Source organism: Tetrahymena thermophila, assembly GCF_000189635.1.
Source record: "Tetrahymena thermophila SB210 genomic scaffold scf_8254194, whole genome shotgun sequence".
NCBI classification, from domain to species: Eukaryota; Ciliophora; class Oligohymenophorea; order Hymenostomatida; family Tetrahymenidae; genus Tetrahymena; species Tetrahymena thermophila.
The window spans coordinates 15,269-34,409 of record NW_002476088.1 but is presented as its reverse complement, the minus strand read 5'-3'; the positions used below and the strand labels follow the sequence as shown (position 1 = coordinate 34,409).

Below are 19,141 nucleotides of genomic sequence, written 5' to 3'. Positions count from 1 at the left end.
TTTTAATTATTGAATTAAATACTAAAAAATACAGTTAGTCCCATAAATAAAAAAATATTTTGCTTGTCAATTATAAAAGTATAAATTCTAAATAATTTAAATTGAGTAGGATTTTTTATTTTAAATTTAAGTAAATATTAAAATAAATTTCAAAATCAAATCATTACTTTAAACTGCATTTATTAATAATTACTTTGATTGCAATTAAATAATTTGCTCGTAATTTTTAATTTTCACTTTTCTTAAGATTAAATAATTGAAATAGATTGGTATGTGCTTAATAAAATATTAAAATCATTTGACAATTAATTTGAATTTAAAATTTAATTTTTGAAACAACTTTTAATGCTTCTAATTTACATAAATTTTCTACTTAAAATATCTATTTTTTTATATAAAGATAAGATTTTATATTTTTAATAGAATAAAAATTAATTTTTTAAATAATTCAATCTTCAAATCATTATAAGCTGTATTTATAAATACTTATTTGATAATAATTAAATAATGGAACTTGCTTCTAATTTTTAATATTGCATATTTTAAGAATATTTTATTATTATAGATTGGCTTAAAAGTGTTTTATAATTAAATTAAAAATTTAATTTTCGATTCAATTTCATTAATATCTCACATATTTTACATAAATGTTCTACTTCATAAATATCTCTATATCTATCTATCTATCTATCTATCTATCTTTATATTTAAATATATCTATTAAATGAAATAAAATAAATTTTAATAGATTCTTCATTTTAAATTATAAATTTTTAATATTTTTCTTATTTTTAAGTTTAAAATTTTTATTATTATCAGACTTATTTAAAAAAACAATTTAATGAAATAAAATGTATTATTTTATTTATTATCTTAAATAATTTGTTTTTTGTTTCTAGAAAAGAATTGAAAATTTTATTTATCAAAAACCTCTATTTCATAAATTTGATAGATAAGAAAATATTAATAAAATCTACTCAGAAAAAATAATTAATTCAAAAGATTATTCTGATTCAATTTTTTACTGATGAGTTCGATTTCGATTCTTTAAAAAGAAATGTTGGTATCTATGAAATGATAATTATATTTTGTAATTAAAAAAAATAAATTTAAATTTTTAAGTTAAATAAATGTCAAATTCCTAATATGACTGGCTTTTGAACCATTTAGAAAGCAAAAATAAAAATAAGCAATTTATTTTGAAAAATAACATTTAAATTATTAGGCCTACTTTCTAGACTGATAAAAATTAATTTTTAAAAAATTAATTAAACTTTGATATTATTTAAAATGAACTTTAAGAGCTTGAATTTACTTAATTTAAAATATTAAGTGCTGATTAGTAGGAGGATTTTATTTTAAACTCAAAGAAGAGTGATATCATATATACTATTTTAGCTATAAGAATCAAAGATCAAATTGGAAATCTCTTAGAAAATAAAAAAACTTACTGTTAAAAGCTGATATATCTTTATAAAAAACTTGTTGGTTCATTCTATAATTGCTCATACCTCGACGACTTTGAAGGATACTAATACCATTATATAAGCATAACTGGGATCTAAGAAAATATTTTATGTCTAATAAACAAAGAAAAATTAACTGAAAATTCTATTATAAAGTATTTAAAAGACATTCTTGAAGGAGTAGTTTAAGCTAACAAACTGGGAATATTCTTACCAAATATCAAATTAGAAAATATATTTTTAGACTATAATAATAATGCTAAAATTTGTATTTTCTAGATAGAAAATGAAACAGGCATGAATAAACTAGAAAATATGTTTTTAGAATATAATGAAAAACCAAATATTTATCTAAAAAATGAAACTAAGGAATAAAAAGATATCATCTAAGAAAATTAAGGACTTCTTGATGATTTATAAAAACTAAGTTTTGTATACAATTAAGAAAATTAAGATATTTTATAGAAGATATTAAATAAAGCACTTGTAAATCCAAAAATTAAATAAGGTTATACAAAATAATGTATGAGCTTAGGGAAGCTATTTTGTAATTTAATATCTAGCTAAAATACTTTCAAAGAAGAAAATGATTAAGAAGAAATAATTAAAATTATGAGCTAATCAGATTAATTTGCTTACAAAGATTTTTTTCAATAAACTATTAAATAATTCATGGTTCCTGAACAAACTTAATTTATAGATTTGTATGAAATACTCTTAAGATTTAAAGGGATTTTAGATGTTGAGTTAAATTTAGAAAGCTTATTTAATGAAACATACTTAGAAGAAAAGTACCTTCATTTAGATAGCCTCAAGGATTTGCAGTGTTTTTAAATATTGTGGACTTAAATAGCTCAAGACAAATACTTTCCCATTATCAAAGAAGAAGAAGAATTTGAAAAATATATAAAATGCTAATAAAAAAAACCTTTAAAGTAATTTGAAATCATGGAAAATAAATTTAAAGAACAGCTAAATAAAATTGAAAAATTAGAAAAGATAATTTTAGAAAATAGCAAAATTATTAAAAAATTATAAGAGTAACTTGATGAAAAATAAGAAATATTGAATGAAATAAATCTTAAATAATATATTAATACTTAGTAACAAATCGAACCTTTTAATAAATAAATATAGATTGATAAAGATACCTAAAAATTATAATAAAAGCAAATTAACAATAAATAAGAGTCAGGATATTATTGTAAGGCTTGCAAATTTCTTAACAGATATATTTATGAAGACTATGATTCTTTGATATATTATTGCAACATGTGCTAAGATTTTACTGAGCATCTTCATTTTTAATGACATATATCAACCAAATAGAATTATGTCGTAAATGAGTTTATTATCTAAAATAAATATTTACCTTATTATTAATATTTTTAATTTATTATTTTAGGCAAATTATTTGCCTTAAATTCTTTGTTGTTTATTATTAGTAAAAAATTTGTTTAATTTTTAATAAAATTTAAGTTTGAAAATTGATTTGTTTATAATTACTTGATTTAATGGTATATAGTAGATAAGGGGAATTATTGCCGGTCAACCAATATAAAGAACCATAAAACCAAAAATTTAACTTACGTTAAATTTTTGGTTTTATGGTTCTTTATATTGGTTGACCGGCAATAATTCCCCTTATCTACTATATAATGGTAATTAATAGCAAATATTTAAATTATAGTTTATACAATATTATATTAACTAAGCATTTTATTTTTTAATTATATTATATTATAAAAGTTTTTATTTCAATTTAAGCATGATACAGAGTTATTTTTGTTGTGATTGCTTAATAGCTTTTAATTCTAAATACCTAGATTTTGAGAATTTTAATACTTCTATAACTAGCTTTATTATTAATTATATTAATTCTATATGTTATTTTCAGATTAATTAGATGTCAGATTTTGTTAAAATTTGCTATCAATTTATTATTAAATTAACTTTCCAAAAGATTATTTTTTAGAAGAATGAATTTGTCTTTATCTAACTATCTCCTTCTATTTTTATTACTATTAGATTGGTATCCGAGAAACAGTAATCGATTTTTGATTTTATTTTAATTAATTTTGCAAATTTAATATATTTGTTAGATTAATAGGTTTGTTTGGCTGTTCTGCCTTTTGTTCTTGCAAATTATTTAAATCAATGGCTGTATTTATTTCTCTTTATTTAATTTCTTATTGAAAATCTGAAAACATGCTTTTGAGCATACTAAGTTAATTATTGGTGTTTTATTATAGACTATTTGTATCTTCTTACTTAATATAATGAAAGCTTTATCTAAATTATTAATTAGAAGACATTGCTCTTATATTTTTCGAAATCACTATTTGTTTCTTGTTTGGAGATTTAGTAGTATTTTCTTCTTAATAAGCTAAATTATTAGCAGAATGTTAGCTTATCCCTTTATATTTCTATTTAATATATGCATGTTCATTAAATGTATTAGTTTAACAAAGTTATTAAGAATTGTATTTTTAGCTCATATTTTCATCATTTCTACCATAAAATCTTATACTACTATTGCTTTTATAGTCTAAAAAATAATTTTAGCAACTTGCTCTTTTCAATTCCTAGTTAGCTTGTGGTTAAGAAGAAGTATCTAATTCTAGCAAACTTGTTTTTATAGGTATTTTCCCCATGCTTTAACCTTTTTTTAGATTAAATTAACTCTCATCATTATTTACAGCAAATTTTAATTCTATTTTTTTTAATGTCTAAGCTTATTTTTCCAACTATTGCATATATAACTACCCTATATTCATTGTTTGTTTTTTAGCTTGTTAGTTTACTTCTGCGTACTTATCAAGCATTTAAAAATTAAAAGTTTATGGACGGCCTTGCACTTAAATTGATTAAAAATCTTCTAAATTTCCCAAGCTATGAGAGTGAATCTTAGGGTTATTTTTTGTTTCGTTTACTTCATTAGAATCTGAAAATAGCTCATTTAAAAGAAACTCTTAGTTTAAGTAATAAGTAGGATTAAAGTAAGATTCGAGTTAATCATATTGATCAATACTGTTTTCATCAGTTTGAAATCCTATTTCAGCATATTCTACTTCACTTTAAGAATCAATCATAATCAAAATTTATGTTCAAAAAATTAATTTAAGAATTCACTTGTACTATTTCTAACTCAAAAATTATCACTAACTTATAATATTTAAAATAATAATTTTTAATAAATATAATAACTTTGAATATTTTATTTTAGTGATGCTTGTTCATATCAAGAATTATTTGTTAAATAGATTATGATCAGTAACATAAATATATTTGAAAAATTAGTTCTATATTTAACAAAAGATATTGAATATTCCTAATAATTCAATTTACCATTCATTATGTAATTTTACTCAAATATTTTTTCTGAATCAATCAATCAATTTTTTTTGAGTTTAACAAATTTAATTAAAGAGTAATACAAATCTTTAAATATTTCAATCAAAATTTTTAAATTTCAATTTAAAAAAAATCTATTTTCTTAATTAATCTATCAATAAAGAAAAACCTAAAAATTTTATTCGAAATTTATTTTATTAAATAATGAATCTGCTTTAGAAGTAGTTTAAAAAGATTAAAAGCTCAATTAGATTTATCATTTCATAATTAATCAATGATTTAAAAATATTATCTAGTATTGTAATTTATAAAATTTGAAAATAATTATAAATATTCTAATATTTCACAAAAAAACAAGTAATTAAACAAAAATCTAAGAATAAAAATGAAGAATTAAAAATTTTTAAAATATAAACCCAATTACCACAATTTTTATTAGATAAATTTAATTTTCAAAATATGAACAAAACGATTTCTGAATATATAAATTTAAAATATAATTAATAATCTTTAGAGTTAATTTCTAAGTATTAAAGGATTAATTAAATTTATTTATTAATTAATAAAAATTACATTATTCTAAAGCAATTTCCAAGTATTTTTAATTTATAAGATTTGAAAATTTATAATAAATATACTTATATTCACGAACATGAAGAAGTAGACATTTTAAAAATATCTATTTAATGTTTATTTTTATAAGATAGGTTTAATTTTCAAAATATGAAAGAAATGATTTTATCATTCAGCTTTAAAATAAAAATTATTTCGACAACATTTAGATAAATATAATGCTTGATTTTGAAATAATTGTAAAAAAATATGTTTATTAGATAAACTTATTTATTTGTTTTTAAAGATAATATTATGGAAAATTTATAGAATAATAATTTAAAAACTTTTTTTGATTAGTTTTAAAATTATGGTGTTAATTTCAAAAACTCATTATTTTAATTTTAGTTTTTCTTGCTCCAGAAATTTATTAAAAAGTAAGTCTTTTTTTAATATATAATTATATTAATGCTAAGCTTGAGTTGGTGATGAAAGCAATTAGAAAGGATTATTTTGCTTAACTAATATTTTTTAACTCTATGTATCTTAATGATTTTTATTTATTTAATTTTTGGAAAAGTTATATAACTTTTCTACTTAGTCTTCTTTATTTTTCATTGCAAAAGATTAATTTTTATTCATCATTTTAAATTATTCAATTTGCTAATTCTTTTCCATTTTAAGCAGAAGCTTTACGTACTTAGTATTTTTTTCATCGTTTGGCTTCATATTTTAATTAGGATTCATATTAATTTAATTACTTTATATATTTTTTAAATTAGAAGAAGCTCTATTGTTTGATTTATTTACATTATTACTGTCATCAGGTTCCATTTTTTTAGATTACTCTTTGAAAAATATATTTTGAATACTACTCTAATAGTTTTTATTTAAGCTAGATTTTGTTGGATACAAGCTTTTATACAAAAAATTTTGGTTTGGTGTTTTTGATTAATTATTATCTATTAAATAGATTTAACCCTTCTATTCTTGCTTTTTCTACAAATTTTGATTTCCTAGTATGCTATCACAACCTGGGCTCTGATAATTTTAAATTAATTCTTATAAATCATCTTCAAAGCTGACTTGTTAATTGAAGTTTTTAGTATTAATTTAACTATTATTAAGAGATTAGCTAACAGCGCTTTTTTATCTAATGTTTTATTTTAGTTTTCTTGTTATACCTGATTCGATCACATCATATTATTCAAAATTATTATTAAATGTTTAAGATAGCAAACTACTGAAAACTACTTTATTTTATTTCTAAATATTTTAAGGGGAGCGATTCTATCTAATCTATCTTTAGATATGCTAAAATTAATTTTTTGTTGAAGGTTAAGATTGCTTAATATTAATAAATTATTAGGACTGTATACTTATAGGGGTATCTTTAGCGGTTTAACTCATTTTAATTTGTTATTGTTTTTTTTCAATAAGCTATAACAAATCTTTTTCATTTTTGTATGAAGAATTTATATAATAAAGATTCGGTATAATGTCATTTAAGTTAAAAATTGTTTTATTCATTTTTTTTTATGATTCTTGGATAGAGAATTGCTTAAGCATCTATTTTTTCTGTTAATTTCTATTATGAAATAAATGTATTCCATATGCATTTTCTGATTTTGTCAAAATAATTGCTTTATTTTATTGATTCTATTAGTTTTTAGTATCTTATTAATTATTTTTAGGAGTTGATTGCAGAGAAGCAAACTTGGATTATATCATAGGATTAGTAAATTTTATTTAAAGTTATTCTTTTTTTTCTGTATCACTTTAATTTTCATTTGATTAAAAATTTTGATTTTACTTCAATTAACTTTTAGTCTTGCAAGATTCTTCTCTACAATTTTGATCCACAAACTCCTACTAACTAGTGTTTAGGATACAAGGATTGGAAAAATTCCTAAAATGTGAGAAATATTTTTTTTTGTCTTATGTATAAATGTTTTTTTCTTCACCAATTGTATGATAATTTTGAAGTGTTTTATCAAGCTTCTATTTTTAAGGAGTTTAAGGTATTGAAGTGGTTGTTTTTGGGGATAAGCTTGCATTTGTATTTGTATAAGTTTTGCTGAGATTTGAAAATGATATGCCTTTGTTCTTCAATTAGTTATTTTAATTATTTTATGTTGGTGTTTGTGGTAAAGAAGGTTTCAAAACAGGAGAACAGTCACTTGCACTTTCATCACTAAAAAGTCTTTCTGCTTTAGCTTAATCTTTTATATTCATTTTAAAATTTTAGAATCCTGATCTCTCATTCATTAAATTTTAATCCATTTTTTACACATACAATTAACTCTCTTACATATTAAGAGTATTATCTTCTTACTCTAAAGTTGACTTCAAATAATCATTAGCATGTTTGCTTAGTTATTTTGATAGAGGTTCTAATCTCTTTGTAGAAGAAAATATTTACTAAATGCTTTTATTTAATTATTGATACTATTTTACATTCCCATTCATTTTTCCAGTTTTAATAAATTTTAACTATCAAATTTTAATCAATGTTTTTCACTGTGATAATTAATATTAATTTTAATGCCAGTATTAGATTATTTTGATTTTCTTTCAGCCAATTTTTTTATCAGACTTACTGAATAAATCTATTGTAAGATCAAATATAGATATTTTAGGATTCATGATTATTTATTAATATATAGATTAAATATATAATCAATTAAATTAAATAATCAAACATTTTGTAATAAAAAATTCATTAGATTTCAGCAAAAAAATAATCTAAATTTTACATAATTTATGATAAATATTAATAGATTTTACTAAATATTAAATTATGAAATTGTAAACATATATTTTTTTTTAATGTATTTAAATTTCCTAGTTTATAATTAAATAACAGTCTTTATCAACAAAAAAAAATTTTTAATAATTAATTTTTAAATTCTTAGTAAAAATTTATATTCTAAAATTCTTAAAGAAGAAAATTATTTGTATTATTTAACTTTAAGGTATAAAAAAAGTACTTATTAAATAACTATTTAATAATTAAACTACTTTAGCTTATAATATGACCTTTATCAAAATATTATTAATCAAAATAGGATTTAATAGAAATTAATTTAATGAATATTAGATACATCCAAAAAATTGAAAAATCCAATTATTGATAAATATAAAATTAGTAATTAAAAATGTGATTTTTTTCTTTTAACAATATAGAAATATAAATATACTTTATTAGAATTTTATAAAAATCGTTATCTTAATTTGATATTTTTATTTATTTAATAACTAAATTTTCGATATTTGAAAAAAGAAATTCTTATTTAAACAAAAAAAACTATTAATTACTTGATTTAATTATTTATTATTTATTTATAAGAATTAAATTCTTCATTTTAAATCTATTTTTTTTAGTTTTACTTACAAAAATAATTTCTTTTTTTTATTAGATTTTTTCTTATTTAGATTTCTTTTTTTAACTCTAAATAATATTTAGCCACAAAATAATAATACATGTTTGATAGTGAAAATGAATAAATATTATGTAAATTAATTTTTGTTTATGTAGAGTTACTTGCATTTTTTTAAGCTTTTACTAATGAAAGTAATATTCATTCAAAAATGTTTAAACTTATTTTTAATCCAAACTTAATTGTTTTTACTTTTTGAGTCAAAAAAAAAAAAACGAAATGAACTTGAAAGAAAGATATTGCGTTTTTAAAATATAAAATATCTAATTTAAAAGCTTTCAACTTTTTTGATCATATTATTTATAAAATTTAAAACTAAAAGAATTTGATCATATATTAATTTATTTAAAACAAGAAATTGCAATAAATCACTTAGAGTTCATTTATATGAAAAAATTTTTAGCATTTATTAAAATCGTATTATTTAGTTTACTATTAAACTATATTAATGCAAGATTAAGTAGCTATGATCTTAAAGATATCAGGACAGCTTGGGATAATCCAATTACTAAGAATATTTTGCAAGAAATTAAAAAATTTGATTTAAATAGTTAATCTGTTGAGGCTATATAAACTTTAGAAAATCTAAATGAAAATTTTACAAAAGTAGGAAATAGTCTTGAAAAACTAGAGAGTGAAATTTAGAAAAAATGTGAAAACTAAAAAATAGAAGACTAATAAATTATAGAAATGATAAACCTATAGGATGAAAAAAAAAATGTTTAAGTATGCTCAGGAAAGTAGATCGAACATGAGATGAAGTAGAATATGCTATAATATAAAGAGACAATCCAGCAAAACTTAAAATTAATAAGCGAAATAGAAGAAGAAATTGAAGAATTAGAAGCAATAATGTGGTATAAATTAAAATAAAATGACAAAGCATCCAAAAATCTATAATAGTTAATATAAATTATGCTTAAAATTATGGAATAGCAATATTAGTCACCATAATTTAAATAGTTATTGACTGACTTTGTTACCTTATAATAAAGTATGGCCAAAGATGATCCTATTAGACTTATGAGTGAGGCATTTTAAAGAGTACTCTTATAATTTGATACTTAGGTTATCAGAAAGGTTGTTTATATATTGAAAAATCTATAAACAAATAATAAATCTGAATAGCTTTACTTAAAATAATCTAAGGCAATAATGTTAAAAAATTTAAATAGTTAAAAAGAGCTTATTTAAAATGCAAATAGCAGCTTGGAATCTTAAATATCCGAAATTGAAGGTGTATTAAATAATTTTTAACAAATATTAGATGATAATGACTTATTCGGAGATAGACAGGACTAAAAACTATAACAAAAAATAATACGATAAGAATAAATAAATGATTAGAATGAAATGAAATGTAATAAAGAGTTATAAGGCTATTAAATGTAGGTAGATAATAATAAAAAAAAGATGTAATTTATTGCAACTCTAATCAAATTCATTAATATAGATAACGAATCTATACAAAAATTATTGATTTCATTAAAATGAGTTCACTATAAATTGCACGAAAAATATGATTCATATTTAATGCAATATAAATTGATTAAAAAAATTATTTTTAATTAAAATTAAATTAATTATAAAAGTTTTTGTGTATTTTTTGCAAATAAATAATTTATATTTTGTTTATTACTTTTCAAAAATTAAAACAGCATTATTCCTAAAAAAATTTTAATTTTATAATTTAATTATGTTTTTATTTTGATAATTTGAAACTAAAAAAGTATATTTAATTTATTTAAATTGACTGGTTGAGAATTAATTTATTTTTTAAGTATTTACTATTTTCACAATAATAAATAAAAGTTATGTATTATATAAGATGTAATTCATTTACTTAAAAACTATTTCTGTTCTGAAAAATTCATAGTAAACTAATTTAAATTTATTGATTAAGGATGAATAAATATAAATCATTTTTAACTTTTTGGTTTTAAATCAATTCATTAAATGCTAAAATATTGCAGAAAATCATTCAAAGATTTTGAATCAATCTAAAAGGTATTATATTTTTTAGAATTTAGTACATAAAAATTAATTTTTAATTTGACTATTTATAGTTTATTTAGATTTTAATGTTAAAAATGCTAAGTAAATCAATAAAATATTATTTATGAAAATACAATTCACTTATTTTAAATTTAAAATTTATTTTTATTTTGTGAGTTTAATGATATTTTATTTTAAATACTTTAAATTGATAAATTTAAGATGAATAAATATTATAAATTTTAGAAAAAATATATTCACTCTTTTAAATTTAAAATTTATTTTAATTTCAATAATTGAATGATATTAGATAGAGTCATTTAAATTGATAGGTTTATAATTAATCTAGTTTGATTTTTTAATCAAGAATATTAAAATATTATAAAATAATAGGAAAAACAATTCATTTTTTGTTTTTAAAATTAAATTTTTTTTTTTTACTGTGTTTAATGATATTTTATTTTAAATACTTTAAATTGAAAAATTAAAATGAATAAATATTAAAAATTTTAGAAAAAATATATTCACTCTTTTTAATTTAAAATTTATTTTACTTTAATTTATTTTTTTTTAGAGTACTTAATTTAATTAATTAAAGTAGTGTAACTTTATTTATTTAAAATGAATTTAAATTTTAATATTGATTTAACAAATGAAATACGAAACTGTTTATGAAAAATTAATAAATTTATTAAAAATCGAAAAAGTATTATAAAATTATTTTAATAATGGATTTAATATGTATTTATATTTTGAGAATTTTATATTAAAAATAAACATTTAATTAAAGCAATTTAAATTGATTGGTTTAGGATGGATTTAAGTTTTTTAGTATTGATTCAACCTATAAAATATTACATATTGTGGAGAAATTAATAAATTTATTACAAATGATGAGTATTAAGAAACACAAATAATTACCACTCGATTAATTAATATATTTATTTGATTTTGCATTATCGTTTCTGTTTGAGATGTCAAAGTTCAATTAATCAAGGATTTAAGGAATAATAAGTATTAAATATATTTACTAAATATTACACATAATTAGGATATATAATTAATTATATTCATACATACATATATAAAAGCTGGTTGATAAAATGTTTAGCAATCCTTAAGATGATAATCTTAAAATTGTTCATGAAGCAGACAATGAAACAGAGGAAACAATTACTCATATGAACAATAATTCTATAGTGCATCATCCAAGAAATGGATCAAATAATCAACCTAACCATTAAAGCCCTAGATACCCTCAGGCAAAGTACAATTATCTTGAACCAAATAATTAGAATAGGAATGAGGAAGATAATCAAGTAGGATCATAAATGCTGAAACCTGTAGCAAAAAAATATGTAAAGCCAAGTGAAAATTTCCCTGCTCATAAAAGTCAGATAAATGACATTGATGATAATAGTTTTAATGAAAAGGATAGAAAATAAAATAAAAACGGAGAAGATGAGTTGCAATAAGAATTAAGAAAAACACAAAGTAGTTTATAACGTTTGAAAAAATAAAATGAATTTGTAACCAATAATAATAAATTTTATTCTTCCAAACCAAACGACACTCTTTAATACCACACTTTTCGTGATAAATTTTTAGAAGAAAATAATAATTTGAGACACAATTTACACACTCCTGAGGAGAAACCTGTTCGCACTCCAAATAACTATAAAGTACACTTATTTATTCTTTTCTTTTTTACTTTTTAGTAATTGGTTGATATATAGATAGATAGATTGATTGTTACTTTTTTCATGTAAATATAAAGGGAGATGTTATTAATTGATTTGATGTATAATATTTATAAAGAATGGGGTTAATTTAATTTTATTTAATTGAATTTATTTTAATGAAAAATACAATTAATTAATTAATTAATTAATTTGTTAATTGTGAACTGTATCCATTCACCATCAAATTATTATTTTATTATCATTTTTTATTGCACTTTCCCTTTATAATCAATATTCAGCCACACCAAATCAGTAAATTCATTCTTTATTTAACTAAATTTATAATAAATTTAAATAGAGAGTCAAAAAAAATTTCTATGACACGAGCAAGCCATTTTATCCAAATAATGATAGAGAGGATAAAACTTTAGATGAAGCAGTTACTAATAATTTAGAAGAAAGGAATATGATTGATAGAATTTAAAGAGATATTGATAGAGAAAAGTAGGAATTCTTAAATAAATATTAAACTAAATACTTAGATGAGCCATACAGCAGCAAATATGATTATCCTGCAGCACCTGAAGAAAGCGAAAACCCAATTTCTAGCTAAACAAAGAAAAAAAAACCTATAAATCCAATTAGAAATGATAGTGGAATAAGCGATGATAGCCTTGAAAATAAAAATTAAAAAAATAAATTAGACTATAATAGTCCTGATTAAGTTCTAAATCATAACAACCATGCATTAGACCATTATCCTCATAAATCAAATGTTAGAAATGAATATCCTTATAAAGATGATGATGATCAAGTATAGTAATATGACCATTTAGTCTATCCTGAAAGCTATAAGCAGTTTTAAGAAAAGAGCAGCCCTAGACAAATTACCCTTGCCAGTTATAAAGACATATATTTAGAAAGATAAAATAAAGAACTATTTGCTCCAAGAAACGTCCCTAAAAATATTCCTTTAGAAGAGGAATAGGAATTGAATTAATTAGATTAATTAAGACCTAGAAGACATAATGAAACAGAAGACGAAGATTTACTTCCTTAAATGAAAAATATGAATGAAGCCCAACAAAGAAAAGATATTCTACTTAAAAGTAAGCTTTAAGATGAACCTAAAAGCAGAAAGAATTCGGAATTAACATACAATTTTAAAACAAATGAAACTTAAATGCAAATGCATTACTTAAATAACAATAAATAAGAGCCACTTGGTGAGAGAGATTTAATTAATAAACTTTCATCTACATATAATGTCGGTTAATCTATTAAGGACTATAAAAAATAAAAAGAAGCATTAAAGTCCACAATAAGAAAAAGACTAACTCCTTCCACAGATGATGACAACTTTAGTCTTAAAGATAAGGCTGATTTAGATTAGGAAACTCCAAGAGCTACTCCAAAAGGATTGCTTTCAAAAACCGGCAGTGTAAGAGGAACTCCTATCGAATTCAATTCAAACGGAAAATATAATCCAAGCTAAACAGAATTAGATATTGACAAAGTTTAAAATTTATAGAGAGGATACTCCACTAAATAGCCTAGCTAAGCTTACATAGCTGAAATACCTTTATCAACAAGGTAGTTAATTTTGTTTTAATTTTTGTTTATTTAATAATATTTTTTAAAATAGAAATTCATAAAGAAGAGACTTTTATGGAAACCCTATCAATACTAACAATATTAACAATAATGATTATGCTCCTAGAATGCCTAGCTCTACTAGGAATATCTAGTAACCAAATTAAAGATATAGCTCATAACCACGCCCTTCTTCAAAAGTATACTCGAAACAAATGGATAACTTTGTCAATTATCCTAACCCTTCTAATCCTCTAGAAAAAGCTAATAGCAGAAATTTAGACGAAACCGGATTGCATTTAAGGACAAGAATCGATACTTAAGGAGGTGTCTATCCAAGAAACTTATTGTCTTAGTCTGTCAAAAAAACACCTAACACAAATTTAGATTTAAGCAATTTATCAAATAATAACAACTAAGATGCTCCATTAGAGATGCAAAGTGCTCGTATTCCTCGTAAAAATAATGATTTAAAAACTTAGTCTGTAAATATGACACCAAGAGAAAGTACAAAAGAAAAAATATTTAAACAACTAGAAAATCCTAGCGAATTAAGTTAAAAAAAAGATCCTAAAAGGCACTTTTTAGAACCATAAATGGATGATTTTGCACTTATTGATAAAAAGAATAATCATAGTTAAATAAATAGTTTAAATAATTCAAGAATCGATAGTGACTTTTCTTAAAGAAGTACAATCCAAAAGCCCATATTGTACCCATCTAGAAGACTTCCTAGTATAAACAAAGGAAAAAATGACATGGGATTTAATATTTCTAAATGTTGTCATGACAAAAGTCCACCAAGAAGTAGCGATTTTAGTGGATCAAGAAGATACACATATGGCTAGAATTATGGATGCACAAAATAAGTAAAAAACTCTGGATAATAATGTATAAAATGCCCTGTTTGCACAAGTTAGTTAAAAGTAGAAAGAATAGGATAATTCTGATATCTTTAAATTATAAAATAAAAAATACCTATATTTGATTTAAGCAAAATTAAATTACTATAAACAAAAAAACAAACATCTGATATAATAAACTGTAAAAAAAGTATTAAAGTATATATTTTGTAAATATTTATTATGAAATTATTTCAAACCCTCGAAAAAATTGAATATATTCAATCATTCTAAACTTATAAAACGAAATATTTAATATTCATTTTTATTTAAAACTTTTACTTATATTTTAATATGTTGAGAACATGTCTCAATAATGAAAATATATTTAGATCCAAAGCTTGTAACAAAGAAATTTTATCAGCTATGCTTAGCTTGAGCTATTACCTTAAATATACATTTATAAAAAATATTTAAAAATACAATCATTCTTGTCTTTTTGAAAATGAAGAAAAAAAAATTTTTTTTTTTACTATTGCTATTATTAACACTAGCAACACATTTAATAAAAGAAATGATTTTATTATTTTATAAAGTAAATAAAAATACAAGACTTTTAGATAAAAGATAAAAAAAATAAGATTTTATTTAATTTTTAACTAATTTTAAAAAATATGGTTAAATTGAATATTGTATGAATTTAATTTGATGATTTTAAAAAGTCTTTTTTTCAAATTTACTAATAATATTTAAAAAAAGCATTCAAAAGTAAAAACGTATGAGCTCTAGCTAAAAGTTTTTTAGTTAAAGATTTACAGAGCTTTGGAATAGCTAGAACTTATAAATTTTTAACCAAGAACTGGATGATACACATTTATTTACTAATTCTAAACTCTTTTTGGAAAAAATAAATTAATTTGTAATATTCTAATTTAAGATCAAATATTTTTAAATTTTATTTGTTTTGTTTGTTGACATTTTTAACAAGAAAACAAGAGAGAAAAATATCTAGATGAATTAAATTATTATTAACATATTTTACTATTTAATTAAATTAACTAAATTTTTAGAATAATTGTTTTAAATAAATAGTGAGAAATAATACATAAAAACTTAATTGTAAAATTGTTAATTTATTTTTATAACTAAATATATATTTAATATATTATTCTTTAATTAAAAGAAAATTTTAACTAATATTATTAAATTTTAATACTGTAAAGATTCAAATTTTTATACTAAAAATGTTCATATTTAATTACACAAACAAATTTTCTTATACAAATTGAATGATTCTAAAACATTCTAAAAATAGTTCAATTGAAGGTATTATAACAACCTTAAAAAAATATAATTGATATATGAATTCGAATTTAAAGACTCAAAAAAAATCTTAAGATAACCTATTCATAGCAAATCGAAATGCTTAAATTTAATCAATATATTTTAAAATTAAATATTTATAATGACTGTTTATAAAAAATATCTTTGCAATAATTGAGATTATAATTTATAATGAATATTTTATAGTTATAAAATTAGATTTATTTGTTTGAGATTGATTGTTAAAAAATGACTATAACAAAGAAATTTAATGAAAAGTAAAAATATCATGACGAAAAGCTCCTACTTTTGATTAAAAATGATGCAGAGAATGTATCTTTTAGGAATAAATTTCATCCATGAATAATTAAATTAACCTCAAAAAATAATGTAAGTATAGCTTTGCAAGCAAAAATCAACTTTGAATATAAGTAATCATCAGTTCAAATTAAGCAATAAAAAAAAAATAAAAAAGAAAATTCATAAATAATTCAGAAAGTAGGAAAACTACAAAACTTTAATTTATCTTTTACTCATAACTTTACGAAGAAGATGATTAGCAGAATCGCATCCAAGGTCACTAGACAATTAATCTGTGGCTAAAAGAAGTAATTTAGTGTCTTAAATTATAATTTCATCTCTAACTTAGATGAAGATATCGAATAAGTAATGCTTTTATTTAGAATTCGTCATAATTGATTAACTATATAAGATAGTTTATTCCTATTCTTACTAATTTAAACCTTTATTCAAAAAAAAAATGGAATTTTACTCCTTATTTAATTGTTAAACATGATATTTGGTTTAAATCTTTTAATTTAATTATATTTTACTATTTCAAAAGCTCAGAGAAACTGTTAAGAAGTTTGCTGATGAAACTGTTGCTCCTTTAGCAGAAGAAACTGATAAAAAGAATTCCTTCCCTAATCAATTATGGAAAGAATTCGGTAACCTTGGACTTTTAGGAGCTACTGTACCAGGTATACTTTTATAAAAATGCTATTAAAAAAGTCAATTTGTATCGTTCAAATATAGCAAATTTTTTTTGCTAAAATAATAGTTGAATATGGTGGTAGTGGTTTGAATTATAGCGCTCATTGCATGATTATGGAAGAAATTTCAAGAGCAAGCGGTTCTATTGGCTTAAGCTATGGTGCTCATACTGCTCTCTGTGTTGGTTAGGTAAATTATAATTTAAAAATAATAAAATTGCTTTATTTTAAATTAAAAAAAAAATTTCCTACTAATTCTACATATCAAATATGGATAAATTTATAACCTTTTTCCCTTAAAATAAAAGATTGAAAGAAATGGTACTGAAGAATAAAAGAAGAAATATTTGCCTAAAGTAATTCTTTTATGAAATTGTAAAAATATCTTAATTATTAATTAAAAAGTTATGTAGTGGTGAACACATTGGTGCTTTGGCTATGAGTGAACCAGGTGCTGGTTCAGATGTTGTTTCTATGAAACTTAAAGCTGAAAAGAGAGGAAATAAATACGTACTTAATGGCAATAAGGTAACCTTCATAATAATAATAATTAGATGTTTGTAAAACAAATAATTAAAATATAAATAGATGTGGATTACTAATGGACCAGATGCTGATGTTTTGGTTGTTTATGCTAAAACTGAACCTGAATTAAAATAAAAAGGTATCACTGCATTTATTATTGAAAAAGGATATAAGGGTTTCTCCACTGCCTAAGTAAATTTTACACATATTAATGATAAGATATGTAAACAAATTTTAATGTAAATAAATAGAAATTAGATAAGCTTGGTATGAGAGGTTCTAATACTTGTGAGTTAATTTTCGATAATGTTGAAGTTCCTGAAGAAAATATTCTTGGAGGCTACAATAAAGGTGTTTATGTACTTATGGATGGTCTTGACTATGAACGTTTGGTTCTTGCAGCTGGACCTGTTGGGTAAAAAAAACTAATTATTTTTTATTTTAAAGTTTATGGTTAAAACTTAATAAATTATTAGCTTACTTTAAAGAAAAAGAGCATTTTTAAGGAATTATAAAGTTAATAACAGTTGTTTAAAATAAAGCAGAAATTTAAAAAAGAAAAAAGAAAATATAATAATGCTCAATAAGATGAGAGATTAATAAATCATCATAAATATTATTCTATTTTAAATCAATTGAGTAGGCTTTTCCCAAAAAAAAAATTCGATTCCAAAACTAAATTTTTATAAAAAAAGTCAAATAGTTTATTTTAATTAATTTTGATAGAAAGTGATCAATCAATCAATCAATTTAATTTATATTTGCTTATGAAATTTTCTGTTTTTTAATTATTAATTAAATTTATTTATTTATATGAAATAGTTTGATGCAAGCTGCAGTTGACTATGTCACTCCCTATTTGAAAGAAAGAAAACAATTCGGCTAACCTATTGGTGCTTTCTAATTAATGTAAGGTAAACTTGCTGACATGTATGTTAAGTTATAATCTTCTCGTGCTATGCTTTACGGTTGCTCAAGAGCTTGCGACAATGGAAAATATTCTAACACAGTAAAAACATATCTTTATATTTTTAGCTTAAAATTTTTTAAATTTGATTTTTCCAAATGTTTAAAATTAAAAATTTCTTAAATGATAGGATTGCGCTGCTTTAATTTTATACACCAGTACTTGCGCTACCGAAGTAGGTTTAGAAGCTATTCAATCACTCGGTGGTAATGGATATACTCATGACTACCCTGTTAATAGAATTATGAGAGATGCCAAATTATACGAAATCGGTGCAGGCACTAACGAAATTAGAAGATGGTTGATCGGTCGTGAACTCTTAAAAACCAACTGAAAAATGAAATTATTAATTTATTTATATGATTTACATATTGTTTAAAGTTCTTAAAAACTTAATTTTTACTAAAAAT

At 21.0% G+C, this 19,141-nt stretch overlaps 6 protein-coding genes across 6 annotated transcripts; 4 read left to right on the top strand and 2 right to left on the bottom strand. All coding sequences in view use genetic code 6, as the record gives it.

Annotated features, from left to right (window-relative positions):
* Positions 1–1,130: 1,130 nt before the first annotated feature.
* TTHERM_01020620 (kinase domain protein, putative) lies at positions 1,131–2,777 on the top strand (the record flags this gene model as incomplete). Its single annotated transcript, XM_001025539.1, has 1 exon — positions 1,131–2,777. One exon carries the CDS (start codon positions 1,131–1,133, stop codon positions 2,775–2,777), a length of 1,647 nt encoding a protein of 548 aa, XP_001025539.1.
* A 446-nt stretch (positions 2,778–3,223) lies between these two features.
* Positions 3,224–4,558, bottom strand: TTHERM_001019620 (hypothetical protein; the record flags this gene model as incomplete). Its single annotated transcript, XM_012800458.1, has 1 exon — positions 3,224–4,558. One exon carries the CDS (start codon positions 4,556–4,558, stop codon positions 3,224–3,226), a length of 1,335 nt encoding a protein of 444 aa, XP_012655912.1.
* Positions 4,559–5,762: 1,204 nt separating this feature from the next.
* TTHERM_01019610 (hypothetical protein) lies at positions 5,763–7,841 on the bottom strand (the record flags this gene model as incomplete). Its single annotated transcript, XM_001025537.1, has 1 exon — positions 5,763–7,841. One exon carries the CDS (start codon positions 7,839–7,841, stop codon positions 5,763–5,765), a length of 2,079 nt encoding a protein of 692 aa, XP_001025537.1.
* Positions 7,842–9,118: 1,277 nt separating this feature from the next.
* On the top strand, positions 9,119–10,306 carry TTHERM_001019601 (hypothetical protein; the record flags this gene model as incomplete). The annotated part of the gene is made up of 1 exon (XM_012800457.1): positions 9,119–10,306. Exon 1 carries the CDS (start codon positions 9,200–9,202, stop codon positions 10,304–10,306), a length of 1,107 nt encoding a protein of 368 aa, XP_012655911.1. The 5' UTR covers positions 9,119–9,199.
* A 1,604-nt stretch (positions 10,307–11,910) lies between these two features.
* On the top strand, positions 11,911–15,032 carry TTHERM_01019600 (hypothetical protein; the record flags this gene model as incomplete). The annotated part of the gene is made up of 3 exons (XM_001025536.2): positions 11,911–12,489; positions 12,848–14,082; positions 14,135–15,032. The coding sequence occupies 3 exons, from the start codon at positions 11,911–11,913 to the stop codon at positions 15,030–15,032; spliced, it is 2,712 nt and encodes a 903-aa protein (XP_001025536.2).
* A 1,767-nt stretch (positions 15,033–16,799) lies between these two features.
* TTHERM_01019590 (acyl-CoA dehydrogenase) lies at positions 16,800–19,065 on the top strand (the record flags this gene model as incomplete). Its single annotated transcript, XM_001025535.3, has 9 exons — positions 16,800–16,913; positions 17,092–17,227; positions 17,308–17,429; positions 17,548–17,595; positions 17,645–17,767; positions 17,828–17,956; positions 18,016–18,179; positions 18,587–18,773; positions 18,862–19,065. The coding sequence occupies 9 exons, from the start codon at positions 16,800–16,802 to the stop codon at positions 19,063–19,065; spliced, it is 1,227 nt and encodes a 408-aa protein (XP_001025535.2).
* Positions 19,066–19,141: the final 76 nt, after the last annotated feature.